Source organism: Chanos chanos, chromosome 15, assembly GCF_902362185.1.
Source record: "Chanos chanos chromosome 15, fChaCha1.1, whole genome shotgun sequence".
NCBI classification, from domain to species: Eukaryota; Metazoa; Chordata; class Actinopteri; order Gonorynchiformes; family Chanidae; genus Chanos; species Chanos chanos.
Window position 1 is genome coordinate 13,956,973 of NC_044509.1, and position 20,393 is coordinate 13,977,365.

A 20,393-nucleotide genomic window follows, 5' to 3' on the forward strand; every position below is an offset into this window, starting at 1 on the left:
CTGGCTGTCTTGCTCATGGCTCAACCGGCTGTCCAGCCAGACCTCCTTTTCCCAGTTCTGCCCATGGGGGGTATGGGGTGAGGGGGGATGGAGGGGGTTGTGGGTACTAAGTACCAGCACCAGAGGTGAGTTAGCAGACACAGCTGCTCCAGCCGGGCTCGGGCACAGCTTGGCATGCTGGGAGCATTTTCTACCTCTCTCAGCTGTGGGTCTTTGAGGTTTCTACTCCCTGTGGCCACAACCCAAACACAACAGAGGTGTCTTCATAACTGTCACCAAGATGAAGATGACGTCTTTGGCAGCTTTCCATGTGTCAACCCATGTGTCAACACACCTTCAAATTATCCTGCTCTTAAATCATACAAATGGCATAAGCGCTGTTTTGTTTTATTTATATATTCGAGAAAAAGACTGTAGCTAACTGTTCATAGAGTGTTTTTTTTTTTTTAAAAATTTTAACTTTGCCTTTGTCTCTTTTGTCAGATGGCTGTATTGGCATTGTCAGACATGAACAAAAGAAAGAGGTAGGTTCAAAATTCGGCGTGATCTATCTGTGACACAAAGTACTTTTTACGACTCTTAACACTTCCATTACAGAGAACAAGCTGAGTGATCTTTTAACAGACAAAGCTTTTTCCTTGGTTCCTGTTGGTCCTGTGCTGTGTAAAACTTTGTCAATGTTGTTCTTCTGTTTTAGTCTGCCATTTTAATTGAGTCAAACTAATTGTTTTAAGTGTCTAGGGAATACACAGACAAGTTGGTTGAATGAGAGTTCGATTCTAATGGCGTCCAGTGGCAGGTAAGGAAAAGCACAGAGATCCGGAACTTGGGGTTGCTATTGATTTTTCCTCAGTGCTAAAACTATAATATGTCCGTTAGAGGCCGTATTCATGCACTACTGTTTTAGAGGAAGAGAACAAGAGATTAACCTTTCACCTTCAGGACACTTCTGCCAACTCTTCTGCCAGGTTTGTTCTGTATCAAACCAGAATAATGTCAGAACTAGTAGAACTGTTCACATTAAGAGTGGAGGACACTGGCCCCTGAGGAGATCTGCTTGCAATCATTTTTTTTTTTTTTATCCAAAGCTGTGCAGTTACTGAAAGTAGTCCTGGAGGAACAGCATATTAACTTGAGGCATCTTGATCATTTTCATCCTTGTTCTGAGCTGTTTTGTATTCTTTGACATGAGCACCTGCAAAGCACAGCCAAGGAACACATGATTCATCCTCCATTTTCAACCTTCTGCACTACTATACAAAGAGCATCATTAACTTCTCAAAAATGACTTTGGTTTTGGATCGATAGAACAGCCTTTGAGGAACAGACTTGAGGTTTCCGTTCACAAGGTTTTACTAGCTCATCAGTTCTTTTCATTATGGGGAAAACTTGGAGCTCTCCTTTCAAGCCATCCTTGGCGCGCATTGTTTTCTCTGCGACTGTTGCGTTAATGAACTCGAGAGGGGTGGGGGGGGGGGGGGCGAGAAACAATAAAGTTGTGATTTGTAATCACTGCAGGTTTATCTGCACAAAGACCTTTGTTAATGGAAATTTGTGGGGCTGCAAACATAGCTTATAGGACATCAGAGAACAATAACTCCACACACCGCGCGACTTAGGAGCAGGGCCGGCAAGTGCACGATCATTACAACATCATTACACACGCCGAAGCAATAGCGTTTCATCACGAGGCTTTTTATTATTCCTGCTTTATGACTGAGATAAAGTGTTACTATTTGGTATTAAATATAATTAAAGGCATCTGCTCAACTCATTTCACTTTCATGTACAGGTTTACATCCCCGCGTGAGGCGTACGCTAGGCAGATAATGTCAACATTCCGTTTCTTCTGCTTGGCTCATTTGGTAAGTGGCTTGAATCTTGTCGTGATACTTGTTCTTCAGGCTGGGGTGTTCTGTGCACTACGATTTTTCTCTAAGTTACCCCCGGACTGAGAGCCTCTGTCGAGCAGGTGATGACACACGCCTTTCATGCTCCTGAGGTATTGCACTATGGTTACACGCTGTGTCCTAGTCCCGCGCTGCAAATTACTTAGAGTAGTTTATATGCTGACCGAGAGAGAGGCCATTAATATTCCTCTGAGCTCTGTCACTTGAGCTTGAATAGAATGGATGTCTCTGATTTGACTGATGTGCCAGCATGTGTATATCCAGTTCTCACTCTTCAAATATGGACAATGGACAATGTGTTTCTGCTCTCTCTCGTTCTGAGTGCATACCTTGACGGCTATCGATTTTTGTTTTGGGTGGGGTGGTTGGGGTGGGGGGGGTAGGGGGGGGGGGAGTGAATCTGCTGGCACAGCTGCCTCATGAATTCAAAGGCTTGCCAATGAGGGCGCGCCAACTTCCCCACCAGGGGTGCGGCGCGGGGGTCGTCACGGCAACTTTGTAGTAGGGACGTCTCCCATTGTCCCGGGACATCCCAGGAAATCGCCGTGCTAATCGGAGCCACACTGAGACTGTCAGTGTGCATACAGATAGCACATGGGACCAGGGGGACCATCCCAATACACATGCATATACACACAGGCACACACACTCACACACACACACATATATCTCACATTCACATACATCCACATACAGAGACCCCCCCCCCCCCCACTGATTACTATGTGAGATGTGTAAATATGTGCATTCACAAAAACACGTTCACACGCTGTTATAGTCTCAGAGACATATGAATGAAATGAAAGTTGTTAATATGTTCATTTCTCTTTTCAAACTCCATATGTTGGTTAAATGACCTTTTTTTTTTCTTATGTGGTAAGTGCGTCTTGATGAAATGGCATCTGCTCATGGTGAGATCAGTGGTAGACAGAGGGAAAGCCATGTGCTGACTGAGATGATGCAGACCAAAGAGACTGAAGTAAATGCAGTACAAAGCCACAGAACCGCTCAGAGGAGACTACAAAGATATCGCAATTGTTCAAAAGACGTTTTGTGAGACTTTTTTTTTTTTTTTGGCTTCTTTGTTTTGATCAATTAACGGGAAGTACTTACTTTGTGTTCGCTACAATTCATCATTTTAATCCTAATTTGAAACATTTTGTTAGAATTGGGCAGATGTGGAAATGTTATTTTGTATTCTGAAACACAATGCTACATTACTAGCCTCATCCAATTACAAAATGTGAGTAAATGAAACATTGGCTCCAGAGACAGAAACTGTCAACGTGAGTTTGTATTGCCTTGTGTTTGTTTATTTTATAACGTGTGTGTGTGTGTGTGTCTTTCTCGGTATGATTATGTACGTGTGTGTGTGTGTGTGTGTGTGTAGTCATACCGGCATAAGACAGTGACAGTGTATTTCCACTCTTTTGCACGCCTCCAGGGATGATTATTAATCCAATAATTAAACATTTATTGCCAACAGCACCTGCTCTCTCTCTTTACGGAGACCCCATTGGGATTTCCATCACACGATTCCAGGAAGCTTGAGGATAAGGAGAGAGGAAAGGGGAGGGAGGGAGGGAATGAGAGAGAGAGAGAGAGAGAGAGAGAGAGGGAGGGGTGTGGAAAAAGAGCAGCGGCTAGGATGGGTCATCAGATAGCTGGATTCTTTTACACCAGCGAGGTGGTTTTTTTTGTGCGTGAGGACAAACAGTGTGAAGTTATGTGATTTCCAGAACAAAGGAAAGAAGAAGAGAACAGATTTGCCGCGTGCCGCCGAAGAGAAGAATAGAAGAATGAAAGAGGGTTACCCCCCTCAGTGAGACATCCCTCAGAGTCTGACTGCTAATGAGAAAAGTTTTGATCTGGCTTTTTTGTTTTTTAATTTCTTATTTAGGACTTTTATTTGATTTATTTATTCATTTATAAATTGTCGTCTTTGAATTTCTTTTAACGGTCTTTGAGAAGAAAGTGAACGGTTTGAAAATTTTCTCGTTCCGGTTTGAGAATAAGAATCACTTCAACATCCTCAGAGAGCAGAGAGCGTATGCATTTCACTCAGGAGGAGAGATAGAAACAGAGAGAGAGAGAGAGAGAGAGCAGGAAAAGGAGAGAGTGAGTGTGAGTGATTGAACGAGTCATAGCGCGGGACAGCGTTCCCAGGGAAGCCGGAGTCAAGATGCTGCGCTACTTGATCAAAACCCTGCTCCAGATGAACCTTTTCACCGACACCATCCGGGACTCCGTCAACGGCACCGACCTGCTCTTCAATCTGTCCTCCATCCCATCCCTCAATTCCTCCTTCCTGGACTGGGCCAATTTCACCAGCTTCAACGGTGAGTCTACCACTGCATGCCATAAATCAACGTATGATTTAAGCACTGAAAGACAAAAAATAAATAAATAAATAATATAATATACCTATTTATAAATATATATATATTTATAAATAGGTTTAAAAGGTTTTTGAAATGGAAAATGTCTTGATGTTACAGTATTACTGAATGATTTGGTCTTAGTTAAGAATCTACAATCTGATGAATTTGAATGACCAGCTTGATTTGTTCTTTGTTGTGTTCATATCATTTGGTATCGTAACAGTGTTTCAAAATGTTCATGACTTTATATCAAAAACTCTGATAGATTTTTAAGAAACCCTGGAGTCAGAGTATTCACTTGAGTAGATGGGAAACTAAATATATTGTAATTGTGTTAATAAGTGATAACTGGGGTTCATCATAGTAACTTTGTTAAAGACAAATTTATGCTTAAGAACATCCCCAAAAGACCACTAACGGTTAACTAAAAATGCTAAACGAGAAGTAAATGTTTTCTATTTTCTTGTCTGATAACTAAGAACATTTTTAAATAAATCACCTTGAAGAACTTTATGAACTTTGTCAATTATACAATATGTAATGCAATGACCAAGATCATAAATTTTTCACACTGTCAACAAAAACTCAAAAAGATGGTATTGGCAATCAGTCGTTTCTCATGTACACAAAACTTTCCAATCGATTTCTCCTATTATGATGGATGTGTTTCTGATGTGTTAGTAATTCTGTTTAACTTACTGAGTTACAACCACATTGTATGTGTCTGCATTTTGTCCTCACTTAGTGTGTAAGTATTTAACTGTAAGTGTGTAACAGAGTGTTAAAGTGTGTCTGTTTGCATGTGCCCATATGTGTGTGTTTGCGTGTGTACGGATGCGTGTTTGCGTGTGTACGGATGTGTGTTAGTGTGTGCCATCGGGCAGTTTGAAGGGGAAGGTGTATTAGGAAGCCCCTGCTGTCTTCATCTCCAGTCTGGGGTAATGAAAAAGCAGAGCTGTAGGTAAAGGCAGAGGTAATTGGAAAGAGGTTATTTCACCTTGATGCCTGTTTAATGAGCTTCCATGTATGTCGCGCTATTACAATCAATACCACATGTTCCCCCGCATGCCACTCCTCTCACGCTTTAGCACTCAGGCTTATGGGTTTCCACGGACACCTCTCTCTTTGTCTACTACCTGTCTTAGATTGTCATTTTTCACCGTGTGGACTTTACAATGGTGTGGCACAACACCTTTCTTTCTTTCTTTCTTTTTTCTTTTTCTTTCTTTCTTTCTCTCTCTCTCTCTTTCTTTCTTTCTTTCTTTCTTTCTTGCTTTCTTTCTTCCTTTCTTTCTTTGTTTCTTTGTTTCTTTCTTTCCCACCCTCTCTGTTTCTTTCTTGCCATTACTTTGAGATTAATAAAAACCCCTTTGGAAACATCTCGTCAGTTTGAACATATGGCTGATTGAACACATTACACATCCTATGCTGGTTTGTGCGGACTGATTGATTGAGTCAGAGGAGTGAGAGTAGAAAGGGAGTGTTAGTCTCAGGTTGGGGTCTCTCTGAGCAGCCAGCATGAGGGAGTTGAATTTACTTTTTTGATATGTGCCAGCAGTAAACTGCTTGTCTCTGTTAAGTGCTTGTATTGATAATGCTAAAATAGTGGCACTGCTAAGCTGTCTCCTGTTCTCTCTCTCTCTCTCTCTCTCTCTCTCTCTCTAATCACCTGTCCTAATAGAGCACTGATGCAAACCTGGTTGTCCACACACACACACACACACACACGCACACACACACACACACACACACATGCATTCTCATTGCCCAGCTTTACTAGATGGAGGAGTTTGCAGCAAACAAGCTCCACAGAATCCACACTGAGCACTTGACACATGCGAATAAGCATTCAGCACACATGCTGTTTGTTTCTGTGCTTCTGTGTGTGTGTGTGTGTGTGTGTGTGTGTGTGTGTGTGTGTGTGTGTGTGTGTGTGTGAAATGTAAGTAAAATCTTTCCCCACCATCTCTGCCAGTGAGTGCTTCAGCACGCTGGGTACATAATGAACATTCTCACAACGGCATGTATCGGCTTCACTGACTGTTTAGAGAGTGATACTTTCTCAGTGTGTTAACACAGGGGAGGCGTTTTTAAAAAAGAGGAGAATTTAAAGCACAGTTTACTGGCATTGCCCCGCGTATGTAAGGATCGACGAAACGAGGCGTTTTTGTGGATGCGCGTTCGGTATTTTTCTGTAAAGCGTAAAGAGGTTTTTAAAGAAACCCCTGCAGAAAAGCAGAGCCAGAGGTTACGCGTCTGGCAGAAAATCTTTACAAGGTCTGAAACAAGGTTTCTCTGTGCCGAATGAGAGAAACAGAATTATCTCGGGCACTGCTCTTTTGTACTCCTCTCTGTCTGAGTGGATCACTGGTCAGTGTGTCCACAGGAGTCCAAACAACCTTCGTTCAATAGCCCTTAAAAAGTCATCCGCTCGCCGGAGCCCTCTTGGAACTAATCCGAGATGGAGCGAGGAGAAAAGAAAATCAATGCGGTCCAATAACTAATCTAAGAAATAATAGCTGATTCCCTCTGACAAAGTCTGTCGTGGTCCTTTGAGGACTGTAATGTTCATGTGTTGTGCTGTCACCTTTCTGATTTTTTTTTTTTTGTGAGAGAGAGAGGGAGTGAGAGAGAGAGAGAGAGAGAGAGAGAGAGAGATAGAGACGCTTGCATCAATATAGATCCAGGTGAGTGGTTTGATCGGAAGTTTCAATCTTTCTTAATCCCGGAAGACGAGATCTCGGAGGTGTCGATGAATTGGTTTTGATGGTTTCAGACAACCGTAATGCGGTGACTTCTCAGATCCTGATGTGTCTGGTTTGCAGCGGTTTTCAGAAATGCATGACAAACGTGTTGGCCTTTTTTTTTTTTTTTTTTTTGTGTAGCTTTGTGCATTTGGCTGGCTTGGTTCGTCCTCTTTTCACCCGCAGACATATAGAGAACTTTGAGAACCTTTTTTGACTCGAGCTGCATAGCCCCTCTGTGTGTGCAGCGGAATTGTAATTGACTCAAAGAAAATCAAATTTGCGACAACAGCCAAGATTGTCATGACAGCTTATTTCTGTGACTAATGGTGAAAATGAATATGAATTCATGAATTGGCAATGAATCACCACATTAAATTACTTTTGTCATGTGGAGGGCAGGGCCACACCTGGGGCTAAGGCTGCTTTATTCCATTGGAATCCAGTGTGTTAGTGTTAGCATGTGAGCACTTGAGTTCAAGACTGAATATGCCAGTCTGTTCAAAACTTTCAAGTATGATTCTGCTTAGTCATCTCGATAAATACACAATGATATGTGTAAGGTTGTGAGGAAACTCACTGGCTGGCCCTAATCTTTTTTTTTTTTTTAATCCGATCTCTGCAGGAGTCAAAGGCTATATTCAGTAATTGGCTGGGATGTAGTAACGGGTAGCATGTGTCTGGGTTATAATCCCTTACTAATGTGGTTGTTTGTCTCTTCACTGAGGTTAAATAGGCTCACCCTGCTGTTCATCACCTCAACACTAATCACAGGCTCCTCTTGTCATTAACACACACACACACACACACACACACACACCCTATATCTATATCTATATCTATATCTATATCTATATCTACACACACATCTCTCTCTCTCTCTATCTATCTATCTATCTATCTATTACCTGAGAGTTGAAGAATTACACTGTAGTTTTGACCATTCTCATTGTTACGGTTGTTCCATCTTGAGGTGCTTGTTTACTATATTTGTCATTGATGGAAATGGAAAGTGAATTCTACTCTAAACAATACCACGTGTTCAGTTTGCAGTTCATTAGCACAACACATCGCAGGTGTTTTTACAGAGTCTCACACACCTCATTCATCAGCAGTGTGTTTAATGTTATTACTCAGCTAATGGTGTTATGCTGTGTGCACTGGAAAGCAAAAGAGACAGAGAGAGAGAGAGAAATAGATTGGGAGGGAGAGGTGAGATGAGGAGAGAGAGAGACAGAGACAGAGACAGAGACAGAGAGACAGACAGGGAAACAGATAGACAGATAGACAGATCTCTTTGCCAGTGCGCATGATGGCTGTTTGTGTCAGAGGTGTGTGTGCATATTGTCATTGTGTGAGTATGTACGTTGGTGCGCTGTTGTCACTTGGTCTCCCCTTTCTGTCCCCTCCCCCTGACACACCCCTCTCCTGCTTAATGATAACACTCCACATTTAATTTATTCACCCAGGACGGGTGGTCAGCCATGCAATATTCATGAAGCTGAGGAGAGACTTTTGCCAAAGCCTGCTATGTTTATTCATAGGCAGGCTAACAACTCAGCTTACACAGTGTCAACTCCAGCAGAACCTGTCTGAAAACCTGAGAGTGCCTTACCAGCTGATCTGCCCATTCACACACACACACACACACACACACACACACACACACACACACACACACACACACTCACTCATACTTTACTGAACCCTAAAATCAAGTCTTAACCCTCAAACAGTCCTTTGAAAAAGTGAGGACCAGCCAAAATGTCCTCACTTTCCCAAAATGTCCTCACTCCCAAGGTCTAAAACTCAAACTGGTCCTCACAAGGATAGCTGTGCAAGTGGGGTGGGGAAATAAATTTTACTCACGTTTCACACACACACACACATTGTTATGTTTGGAAGGTTTGCAAAATGTTTCATAAGTCTAAGTGACCAACACTGCAAAATTACTCCTTCTACCTGTTTTTATCTTCTGCAATTATACATTGGGAGAGGAGCTTTGTGGAAATTACAGTGCTGTACCAAACACAGGAAGGAGCTATGCGGTTGTCACTTTATGTGAAACCCTATTTGCGACTGCAAATAAATCCCAGGTCATATCTCAATCAAACCAGTCCTCAATCCGCATCTCAGGGCAAATCCTCACAGGTAATTGAAGAAGTTGGAGAAACACATATTTGCATATGCATGCTAACACCTTGCGTTGGTAAGTCTGTCAAGAAAAAAAAAACCCTTTCCTTATTTTTTTTTTCCCGGGCATTTGTCACCTTCACACACTGGCGTATGCAGATATCGGCTGATTTTCATTCATATTTGGGTATGTACATAACTCTGCATAACATCGTGAGCGGAGGGGCTATTAAAACCTCGGATTAGCTTGTCGTGGGTCGGCGTGGCGGTACGGCTGATTAAGCTGGAGAAGGGCTCATCTTCCTGCACCCCGTGGCAGGAATGACAGTCATTTGCCGCGACATGACAGATATCTCTTCACAATGTTATTCATAGCCTGGTGGCGGCGGGAGATTGATATGACCGAGAGATCCTGAGATAATGTAAGTGTAGAGAGGGGGCATCAGTCAGAGAGAGAGAGAGAGAAACAGAGAAAGAAAGAAAGAAAGAAAGAAAGAAAGAAAGCGATGCCTTAGAGCAAAGCTAACGTACGAATGTATTCCGAACAACCTTTAAATAAATGTAGTTTTGCTTTCAGACACTGATTGCCTTAAGGGAAAGCATTATGGGTTTGCCTTAAGGGAAAGCATACTGTACACTGGTATTGTCCAGAACAGAATAAATGGCATAAATAATAAATGAGACAGACAGAAGCAACAGGTCCTATGGCAGGGTTAGCAGTACTCCTCCTGGAGAGCTGCACTGACTGACCCAGCTAACTCAGAATACTTAAACCTGGGTAGAGACTACACTCCACAGGACTGCACCAGTCCAGTTCCTTTACTATGGGATGCATTCAGTATTCACTGTCTGTGTCATGTTGCATATGAACAGAAGAAGGGTTATGAATATATAATAGAAACGGCGCTAAACTAATTTGGAGCCACCCTGATACTGTGTGCTGGATGACTATTAGAACTATACTTCATAAAACATATCCAGGAGAAATGAAAAACTAGTGATGAAATGTTATTTCTTTCTTTGACACATCAAAATCTGACAAAGTGACACAGAGAAAAACTCTAGTGATGACAGCAGTAGCAGTGTGATAAACTCCCACAAGCTTGCTGACCTCAGTCTAAACTTTTAGTGTGTGTTTGTGTGTGTGTGTGTGTGTCTGTGTGTGTGTGTGTGTGTGTTGTATATGCACACATGTGCATGCATGTGCGCATGTACATTACATGGATGTGTAGATGTGTGTGTGTGTGTGTGTGTGTGAGCATGTAGGTGTGTCTTTGTGTGTGTGTGTGTGTGCGCGCGCACATGCTCTGAGTGCATAGTCAGTGTGACTGTTAACTTCTCCTTCACAGGGTATCTGTTACCCTGTCAATCACCTTCACAATTTGACAGAGGTAGCAAGAAATGTCATCTCCTATTTCCCTCAATTGCTTCTTTTAGCATTTTTTCTCTCTCTCTTTTTCTCCTGCTCTCTTTCTCTTCCCTCCCTTATCTCACACCTTTAAACAGTTTGAAGTGACAAATGTTTATACGTATATATCATCATTTTTGTGTCTTAATTTGGTTTTGTGTCATTCCATAGATAAACCATCCACTTGGGAAATCCCCAGTAGGCATGCAGTCGATGAAAGTGTGGGGTTAAGTGTGTTGAAGATGGGGGGGGTCACGGAGAGGGTTCCTGACCCTGAGCCCACTCCTCATCATCACATAGAGCCCAGCTTCATTTATTTCTCATCCCCTGACATGAGTCAGTGTCCCATAGCTCACCAAGTCTCCAGCCAATGGAGCAGTCCGCTCTTTTGTCCACAACATCTGCCCACTGCTTTGTGATTCTAATGAGTGTCATTCCCCAGTCAACACTGAACACCCCCTACAATGTTCAGAACATACGTGCGTGCGCACACACAGACACACACACACAGATATGCATGCGTGCACGCTTATAAACACATGCACATGCATGCACACACTCACACACACGTACACATGCAGCCACACATTACTTCACTCATTCACATGTTTGCACGCATGCACACATACACACAACGCACATGCACACGCACACGCACACGCACACGCACACACACACACACATTCAGGCATCCAAAAGACAAGCAGAAATTATCTAATACCCACACATGCAATGCACATTAACACACATAGTTTAAAACCCACATCCATTCATAAGCTGACAGAGACCTTAATTTCCTGTGGAAATTACACATGCTAATTTTTGTAACTCTTTCTGTGAAGATGCCTACCACATGGATTGTCAGGTTATGCATATTCATTCATACACTCTCATTTGTATGCAAGCTTAGCAAATTAGCTCTTCCGTTTGGTAGGATTAGATCTTTCAAAAACATCATTTTGAGAAACATACCATGAATTGAGCAGTATGGTGCATGTAGAGTAGGGTATGGATGCGACTGGATGTTTTATATAGAATTTTATCCCAATTTAGATGAGTGCTTTTTTTTTTTTTTACATTGTTTGCAAATAGTACTAATAAAATTACATTTTATTTTAAAATGTTCTCTGTATTAATTTAATGAAAACTTATGTTCACTAGAAATTAGATGAATATTCAGCAGTAAAACGTGATAGCATATAAATTATAAGTTTATATATGTTTTTGATGTACACACAGTAATGACAGAAAATAATTGCACTCTTGAACAGAAATTCAGAAGTGAAACTTTTAACTCACAAAACTCGCCTTCAGTACAGTCAGTGATGATATCACATAGCCATAATTCAGATCATGATTTATGTGGACATTTAAGGTGTTGATCTATTATTTGAATTTCTGCTGGGATTAAAGCGGCAGAGCAATATTGATTAATCATTCCTGTCTGATAATGGCAGGCTGATTTGCAAAAGAGAGCAAGAGAGAGAGAGAGAGAGAGAGAGAGAGAGAGAGAGAGAGAGAGAAAATAAGAGACTTAAAGAAAGAGAGAATTAGAGAAAGGACATGATGAATTGCTTCAGCCCTGCATGGAGTATGGAAGCCTGTGGTGAGCATCCACCCAACCAATCAATAGGCATTTCACACTTAAACACTAATTAAGTCATTATAGGGCAACCGTGTCAGTCCTTGCCGGGTACTTTCCCCTCTCTCTTCCCCAGGGGAGGTGAGCGAGTCTGGGTTACGTGTCCGCGCAGTGCCCTCTCTCACCGCCACTAATGACGAGAGGCATAGCTCAGCTCCATCACGCGTGAAAACGTACACTGTTGTTATGATCTCACTCCTAATCACCCCTCCCCGATAACGAGAACAGCAGCAACAACAAAAACAATAACAACAACAACATTTTTAATAAACAAATGCATGGCAAGTCAAATCATTAACAAATTAAGACTTCCTCCTGGGCGAGTAAACAAACATTCGTAAAGTAAGACATTTATGATTACAGCCGAGTTGTCTCAGTACTCACTGTACATTCTAATGCAGAGGCTTCCTGACACCTGAGAAAGAGTGTTCAGGCAGTGCATAGCATTACTGCAAGGACAGTTTTATCAAACTATATAACTGCCCTTGATTTTTTTTTTTTTTTTTTTTACGCTATTCTACTTTAGATGCTGTTCTAAAAAAAAAAAAAACAGATAAGGATGAAAACCAGCTAAGACATAAATGGTAGTTGATATGATGGAGTATGTGGGTTTGGGCACTGAGTCTTTTCTCTCATTTGTAGTGATGTTCTGCTCTGCTGTCTTTAATCGTCGATCATTCTAATTTGTAGGTATCTGACTTGCCTTAATGATTAAATATTGAAGCAGGTAGATTTCAGACGGAGGGAGTGTGATGGAAGAGCAACGGAGCTAGAAATACCTCCTCTTCTCATTTTACATAATTATTTTTTTAAAAGGTAGAGAGTAAGAAAATGTCTTTTATGATGAGAGACTTTGCAAAAATGCGCGTGAACTGTTTCATTCACTTGAAACGCAGTAACGCTCAACACGATCAGAAAAAAACTGCCTTTACGTTTTAAGCCCTCAGCGCCTTTCTGTGTGAGGTAAAGGGCTGCCCTTTTCTTGCGATGATTCGCAGAACAGTTTTCTTAGCTTGCAGTATTTGAATATCACTATATATCATACGTTCCATCGATAAGCATATCTGCTGCAGAGAAAGACAAGACTGTCTTTGCGCATCTCTGTTCTTTCTCTACCTTTAAAATGCTTCATTTGTATGCTGTAGAGAAGTGCTTTGAAGGACCTGTAGGATGTGCCATGCAGGTGTGTGTGTGCGTGTGCACGCGTTTGTGAGCACGCTCGCGCGTACGCACTCATCGCATGCCTTCAGGACAACCCTGAGCCATATCCGTATATCTCTCCCTCCCAAGGCTCCGGAGGAGGTGAGCAGATAGGGCCTGTAGTGTCTTCCGACTGAAAACTCTCAAGTGCAAATCACGCGGATAGGGACGCGAGGTACGGCTGGAGCCGATCGACACCGAATCCGCTCTCCCTTGTGCAACCCGGCACCACAACCGCCAATTTGGAGTGATTGCGCCTGGCTCCGTGAAGGAGAGATCCGACGTGTGGAGGACCAGGCAGAGCGGCCCCTGTGTTCCTGAGCCTGATAGAAATTTAATAAGTGTATTAGGATTGGCAGCTACACTCTCGAATCTGCCCGGCCATTAGCATAAAGCTATTTATTAGTCTGATTTCCCAGGCTGAGTAGCGCCCCTGCCCAGCCGAAAAGGAAAGGTAGGGTGCCCGTTGCCATAGCAGCAGCAGAGGAAGCGAACCCGGAGAGCGGTGCGTGCGGTAGAATCCGCGGTGGCCATTTGCAGGCGGAGAGGACTGTTTTTTTTTTGTTTTGGACAGGCTGATTTAAAACGAGGGGAAAGAAAAGGTCAGGTTTTTAAACTCGATTCAACTCACGCTCCTCACAGAGCAGCCCTTGGTAAACAATGCTGCCATTTTCCGTTGTCTTTTTTTTTCCCTTGAAAAAAGACCAGCTTTACTTAGCCACGTCGAAAAACGCACGCACGGCTCATTTTGGGGAATAATGAGGAAACCAATTGTGTTACAATTTTTCAGTTCTATAAAGTTTAGAATATTGGCAGTAGATTCTTTAAAATATTCCTTGTTTGTTCTACCTCTCTGTGTCCATCTCCAGAGTAACACATCCATACATCCATACACACACTCTCTCTCTCATACACACATGCACTCACTCACATTGTAGCGCCTAAGTGGTCCCACATTAGCCTCCTACAGATACCAATTAGTGTTCTAATCCCAACCCCACAGCTCTGTACTCAGTGGGACAGAGAGAGAGAAACAGTGGGAGTTTATCTCTGTGTGTGTGCGCGTGTGTGTGTGTGAGTGAGAGAGAGAAAGAGAGAGAGAGAGAGAGAGAGAGAGAGAGAGAGAAACTGTGTGTGTGAGTGAGTGAGTGAGAGAGAGAGAGAGAAACTCTGTGTGTGTGTGTGTGTGTGTGTGTGTGTGTGTGTGTGAGAGAGAGAGAGAGAGAGAGAGAGAGAGAGAGAGAAATTGTGTGTGTGTGTGTGTGTGTGAGTGAGTGAGCGAGTGAGTGAGTGAGAGAGAGAGAAACTGTGTGTGTGAGTGAGAGAGAGAGAGAGAGAAACTCTGTGTGTGTGTGTGTGAGAGAGAGAGAGAGAGACTAAGGATGACCTCTGTTGCTTGTCTCGGTTCATCTGTGCCACCTCTCCATACATGAACAGAGGTGCTGCAGGGTACTGTTGGCATGATCAGGGCCGTGGTGTTTCATTCTCTATGAGGTGTGCAGAGAGGGTAAAGGAGCACCAATCTGATCCAAGGTGCAGAGAATCATAATGAGAACAGACTGCTCAAATCTCATTAGTATTCCACTTTAACAAAGTAATAAGTGAAGACCTGAGGTATTTTACCTCCAATTCAGTCACACTTCATTTCAGGCTATTATCACACCAAGCAACTCAGCAGAATCCCAGAGTGTTCATTAAAAAAAAAAAAAAAAAAAAGTTCAGGAATGTTCTAGAGTTTCAGTTAAAGCGATAAAAGAAGAAGCACTACTTTTCACAATGAGAAATTTGAATATGTGATTTCTCATCACAGATTGGTACTGACTTGCCCTTGATATTAGTCTTTCTGAACCGCACTGAATATAAATGAAAGGTCTTATTTTGTGTATCATCTTTCATTTCACATTTCACAGACATACATAGAGTCTGAAATTATACCTTAAGTAATTCAACCAAGTGCAAAATTAGATTTTCAAGTCATGATGGATAGCTCTCTCTCTCTCTCTGTGTATGTGTGTGTGTGTGTGTGGTGATAGGATATAGAGTTTGACATTGTAGAGGTTCTGATTATGGTTATTAGAGGACAATATTAGTCACGTGGGGACAAAAAATGATCATTAATTACACAGAGTATATTGGTATAAATAGATAACCTGTATCTTTTACATTCATGGCCAAGTGCAAATTGATAGATTTACTTTTTCTGACCTATAGCCCAAGACTGTGATTCGCTTATGAAAACTAGAAATGTGGTCACTGGCTTGGTTCACATATCTGTAATACACAAGTCCTCCTTCACAAAGACAAATATAGTTACCATGCAGAGGTAATGCTGTTAGCCTGAAGCTGTTCTGTGCCCCTTGCACCTCTCTCTTTCTCTCTCTCTCTCTCTCTCTGTCTATCTCAGCTGCATGAGTTACTCCATTCAACAACAACTGACCTTTCCCTTATGAGAGTGAGTGGAGAGCCAGCTTTGTGTGTTGGTCTGCTACATAGAGGTCTAACAGGTCTGACAGTCTGTACGTGACTAAATAAGGATTCCTCAGTTCATCGAATGACCGTTATAACTGACAGATTGGTATACTGTTTAGTTTAAATGTATCTATTTTGTTGAGATCCAATAGACTTTGCTGCCATTCAAGTTATACACCACAAGGGGGCAGTAAATGTAACGGTCATAATCACCTCTGCTGGTCAGGTAAATACTGTAAAGTGAATGAACAAACATTAAATCAGTTTCTCTGTGATTACAGATATCTTGGGAGCTTGTGATATATTTATGATCGTTTTTCTGCCACTTTGAATGTTAAATGTTCCACCTAAGTTTACCTATATATTATAACCTGCTTTCCTTCTCGCTGACATACGCATATGAATCATTTATTCAGTCTTGGGAAGGAAACAAGGTTTAGGATAAGGTTAATTGGGCAATTAACATTTAAATCCTCTTGTTTTAAATGTATTCAGTAAGGTGTCGTAGCAATTACGAGTATTTCGGGTGCTGCTCCTATGCAAATTATTGGGCGGACCACCAAAAGTCATGCATACTGAATACTACAGCCGTGAAGGCGTCGGACTGTTCGTACGATACCGCTTTTGTCAGAAATTCCAGTCTGTCATGATACTTTTGGTTGGTGGGGATGTATTATTCAATTAATCACAATACTTTAATGCATTTTCGGCAGTTCTGAAAATCCCTTGATATATTACCTATGTGGTGATACTTTTGGTAAGATCTCTTAACTTATATTCTATCTGATGTTCTTTAGCTAAGTATTTTATTATAGTTCTCACGTATCATCATTCAGTACTCTAACGGATATATAACCAGGTACACTAGGATGTACGACAGCGACAGGTGAGTCTAGCTTAGCCCTGCTCTGTGGAGTGATCTTTCATGAATCCGTTCGCCTTCTGCCATAATTAGCCTACGTGCAGCAGCATTTGGCCTGCCAATTAGTGACATACTCAAGAGTGTGAGAAGAGCGAGGTTGCAAGGGAGAGTCGGTTCTCCCTAAGCCCCTCTCTCACCACCCTGCGCCCAACGCTTTGCATTTAAAAGACCACCGGCGCTACCCTAGCACATGAAAGGAAATGTCAGGGTCGAAGTTCGTCTCAGATAGCTGCGCATCAAAGCAGCCGATGGCTGGCTGACATTTCCGCGCACGTCCAGACAGACGGTGCTATGGCAGGAGGAGAGAGGGTTTTACCCCCCGTTTGGCCGTTCCAGTGGGACCTTAGGAAAGATGGATTCGTGGGGTAGGAGTCTAACGCTTTAGGAAGATGATAGCACTCTTGCCAAGATCCGTAACTCATTCTTCGGGGCAAGCCGAGGCACAGACCTATGAAAAACTTTAGGGCAGTAGGCTGGGGATCTTTCCGGTGTCTCCTTGCTGCTGTCAGCGGCGTACAGAAAAATAAATCTGAAATACACAGCTACGGACTCACTGATTTGCTGGTTAACAGTTTATGCACAGAATATAACTTGTCAGTAAGGGGGAAAGCAAAGTTAATTTAAGGCAAATTTCTCCCTCTTGTGGTTGTCTTTGAGAATTACTCATAATTGAGAGAATTTGTATGGGGACCACGGACAGGCAAATTTTTAACATTTTGTACCATATCATAACAGACAAAACTTATGTTAACTTATGTGTTAAAGTATTTTTAATCGTTTGTTACCGTAGGACTTTATTTTACTTTCAAAATGACAATTGGCGATAAAGAACGTTATTGATGTCCAACAGTGAAAAATAGCAGCCCGTAAACATAAAGGAAGCTGTCGGTTCACGTGAAGCTTAAGAATCAAAGAGAAATTATCACCGAAATTATAAGAATTTAAGAGAAACTGAAAAATCTTACTTTCATATGGCTGTTATTAAATTAATCTTTTTTAGTGCAAAAGAGCGCAGACCACACGTCACGTGGTTCTGCTTCTTTGCAATATCAGAAAGAGTGCACACGATGGCGCTAGATCAAAATTCGCGTCCCACTTCGTATAAGTACGGAGTTTGTGTTTTGAACTGGACAGACATCGGACGGAAGTACAGACTTTAATTCTACCAATAACTAATCAGAAACTTATCAGGCTTATATTGCTACAGGATTTTCGAACAGGAAAACACACTTTCCTTATGATGACTAAGAAAGACTTAAAAAGGCATTTAAAATGGAATGATATTTTCATGTCTAATTTTAACATGGTATTTTATTAGTATTTGAAGAAATGATGTCAAACATGTTCCTGATTTAGACCACTTCAGCATTTACAAATTCCCCTGAGAAATTCCCAAGAGATTACTTAATGTGGCGTGTTAGTGCAGTGGTCTACCACCAGATGGCAATGGTAATCACTTTTTTTTAAAAAGATCGTCACAATTAAATACTGCCCTTGCTGTTTCTTTCGTCCACCACTAGATGGCGGTTGAAGGCCTCAGTTCATTTTCCTTGCATAGTGACACCTTCCTGGACACAGGAAATCCCATTTGGCCCTTGTGATCTGCTGTCATTCTAGTTTCTACTCTTTGCTGATTTTGACAGGTGTGTGGAATCAAAATGTTTGATGGTATAATAACCAGCAGAGCTCTTGAGTTCCAGGACAATACTACATTCTCATAACACTACCCTGCACTCTGTTCTGAGCGTGATTTCAAAACGTCCACTGGAAATGCATCTTGAACTGCATGCTCACTTGAGACGTGTGTTGATATTCTACCACAAGAGGGCAGCAGAGCCTCGCTTTACCATTGAATTTGGCCAACTGTACACTTGCACAAAAATAAATAAGCATCTCAACAGAAAAAAATAAATAAACAAACATATCTGACAATAATTATATCTTCAATATAAATTAATAGAATTAATGTCAAGCTTTATTTGATTTTTACTTGTCACCAATGAAACTGAGAATTTTCATGAGGCTGATTTTGAAATCAAGTAATGGCATTTGATGTCTCATTGATTTTCTTTCGACGCCAGATTTTACTTGCTGTATTCTTCGTGGGGCTTTGCAGATGAATGGGAATGAATCATAGCTTCCATCCTGTTTCAGGCAATTTGCATAGTTTGTCTATATTTAAACAGGAGGACAGCTTGATTAACTGAATAATTTGCTTTTGTCTTTTTTGCTGTTATCTGCGGGATTCTGTCTGATAGTTTTATCTCTCTCTGGCACTCTGGTGATTAGGGTTCCATCCACCACAAACTTGGCTCAGTCAAAGGTTCACATTTAGGGGTGCGGCGTGCCAGTTTGGGAATCTATTAAAATCCTAAAGGATGTGATTAAGGGTTTGGGTGTTGGATGTTGGCAGGTGAGGGGGCGGCTCTGGTCAGTTCCCCTGTGTTTCGCCGCCCTGCCCCGGTCCAGTGTTTGAGCCCCTTCTGCTGCCTTGGGATTGCTTCCCTCCACGCCCCACATGTAGATTTGACCACTCCCCTTCGTACACCCCCTGGTCCCCCACGCTCAAAGGACTGCCACTGTTCCAGGCACTGACAAATTGATTTGTGGCTTTTGTCTTTGTGTCTGTACGTCTGTGAGTGTGCTTTTAGATACAGGGTTGTTGAATGGTTTGGATAAAACGTTCTATGACATAAATTTTGTATACTGCTGCACAGTGCGTGCTTGTGTGTGTGTGTGTGTGTGTGTGTGTGTGTGTGGACATGTGTCTGTGTCATATGCATGACCCTTCACGACCCAAACGGGTCCAACTCTCCTCAGGCCGCTGAATGAATGAAAAGCTGAAGTTGTACGTGGGTTGGGATTAGCCACGTGTGAGGACTGCTTTCCACAGGGAAACAGCAGCTACGAAGTCAACAGCTAAACAAAGGCTTCTTTCAGACTGATATCAAAGGGAAGGTAGAAAACAACCTTAAGAGCAATAGAAAACAGTGTGAATAATATACTCCTTATTAGGAAGGAGTGCACCGAAGAGAAAATACTTAATTTCCCATTGTATAACTAATACGATCTCTCCCTGTGTTACCTCTCTGTTTATTGTAAGTCTGTAGCTGTTCTCTCCACACCCTCCTTTCCTATAGAGCTACATACTAATGAGTCCACGACCCACTGAATTCACCAGTCCTCCAGTGTTTTTCTCTCTCACTCCCTCACTAGATCCTATCGATTTCTACCCCTCAGGCATTGATCCAAGAATCAGGTTTCGTGTGTGTGTGTGTGTGCGTGTGTGTGTGTGTTAATAAGCAATCAGGCCATCCCTGCAACATTCAAGAGAAATCCATTCAGGGTTGATCCTTACTAGTTAAATTTCCAGTTTGCGCTTGCGGAAAGATAATGACCGCTCGTTCAGAGGTAGTCCTAACCATTTCTGAGAAGAATGCTTTTGTCCTGTTTGTATGGTTTTCAGCCTTGACTTGTGAGCAGTTTGAGTTATTTCATTTATATTTTCAATGAAGCCCCTAACACAGAGAAAATCGCGGAGTTTTTAGAGACAGGAAAAGTGTTGCTGTATTCAAAATGCCATT

General features: G+C 42.0%; 1 protein-coding gene across 1 annotated transcript in view; it reads left to right on the forward strand.

The window, feature by feature from the left end:
* The first annotated feature begins 4,092 nt into the window (after nt 1-4,092).
* robo3 (roundabout, axon guidance receptor, homolog 3 (Drosophila)) overlaps nt 4,093-20,393 on the forward strand; it is a 98,599-nt gene continuing 82,298 nt past the window's right edge. The window contains exon 1 of the mRNA XM_030792236.1: nt 4,093-4,249. Coding sequence (XP_030648096.1) covers nt 4,093-4,249 — 157 coding nt within the window. The remainder of the gene's footprint in view (nt 4,250-20,393) is intronic.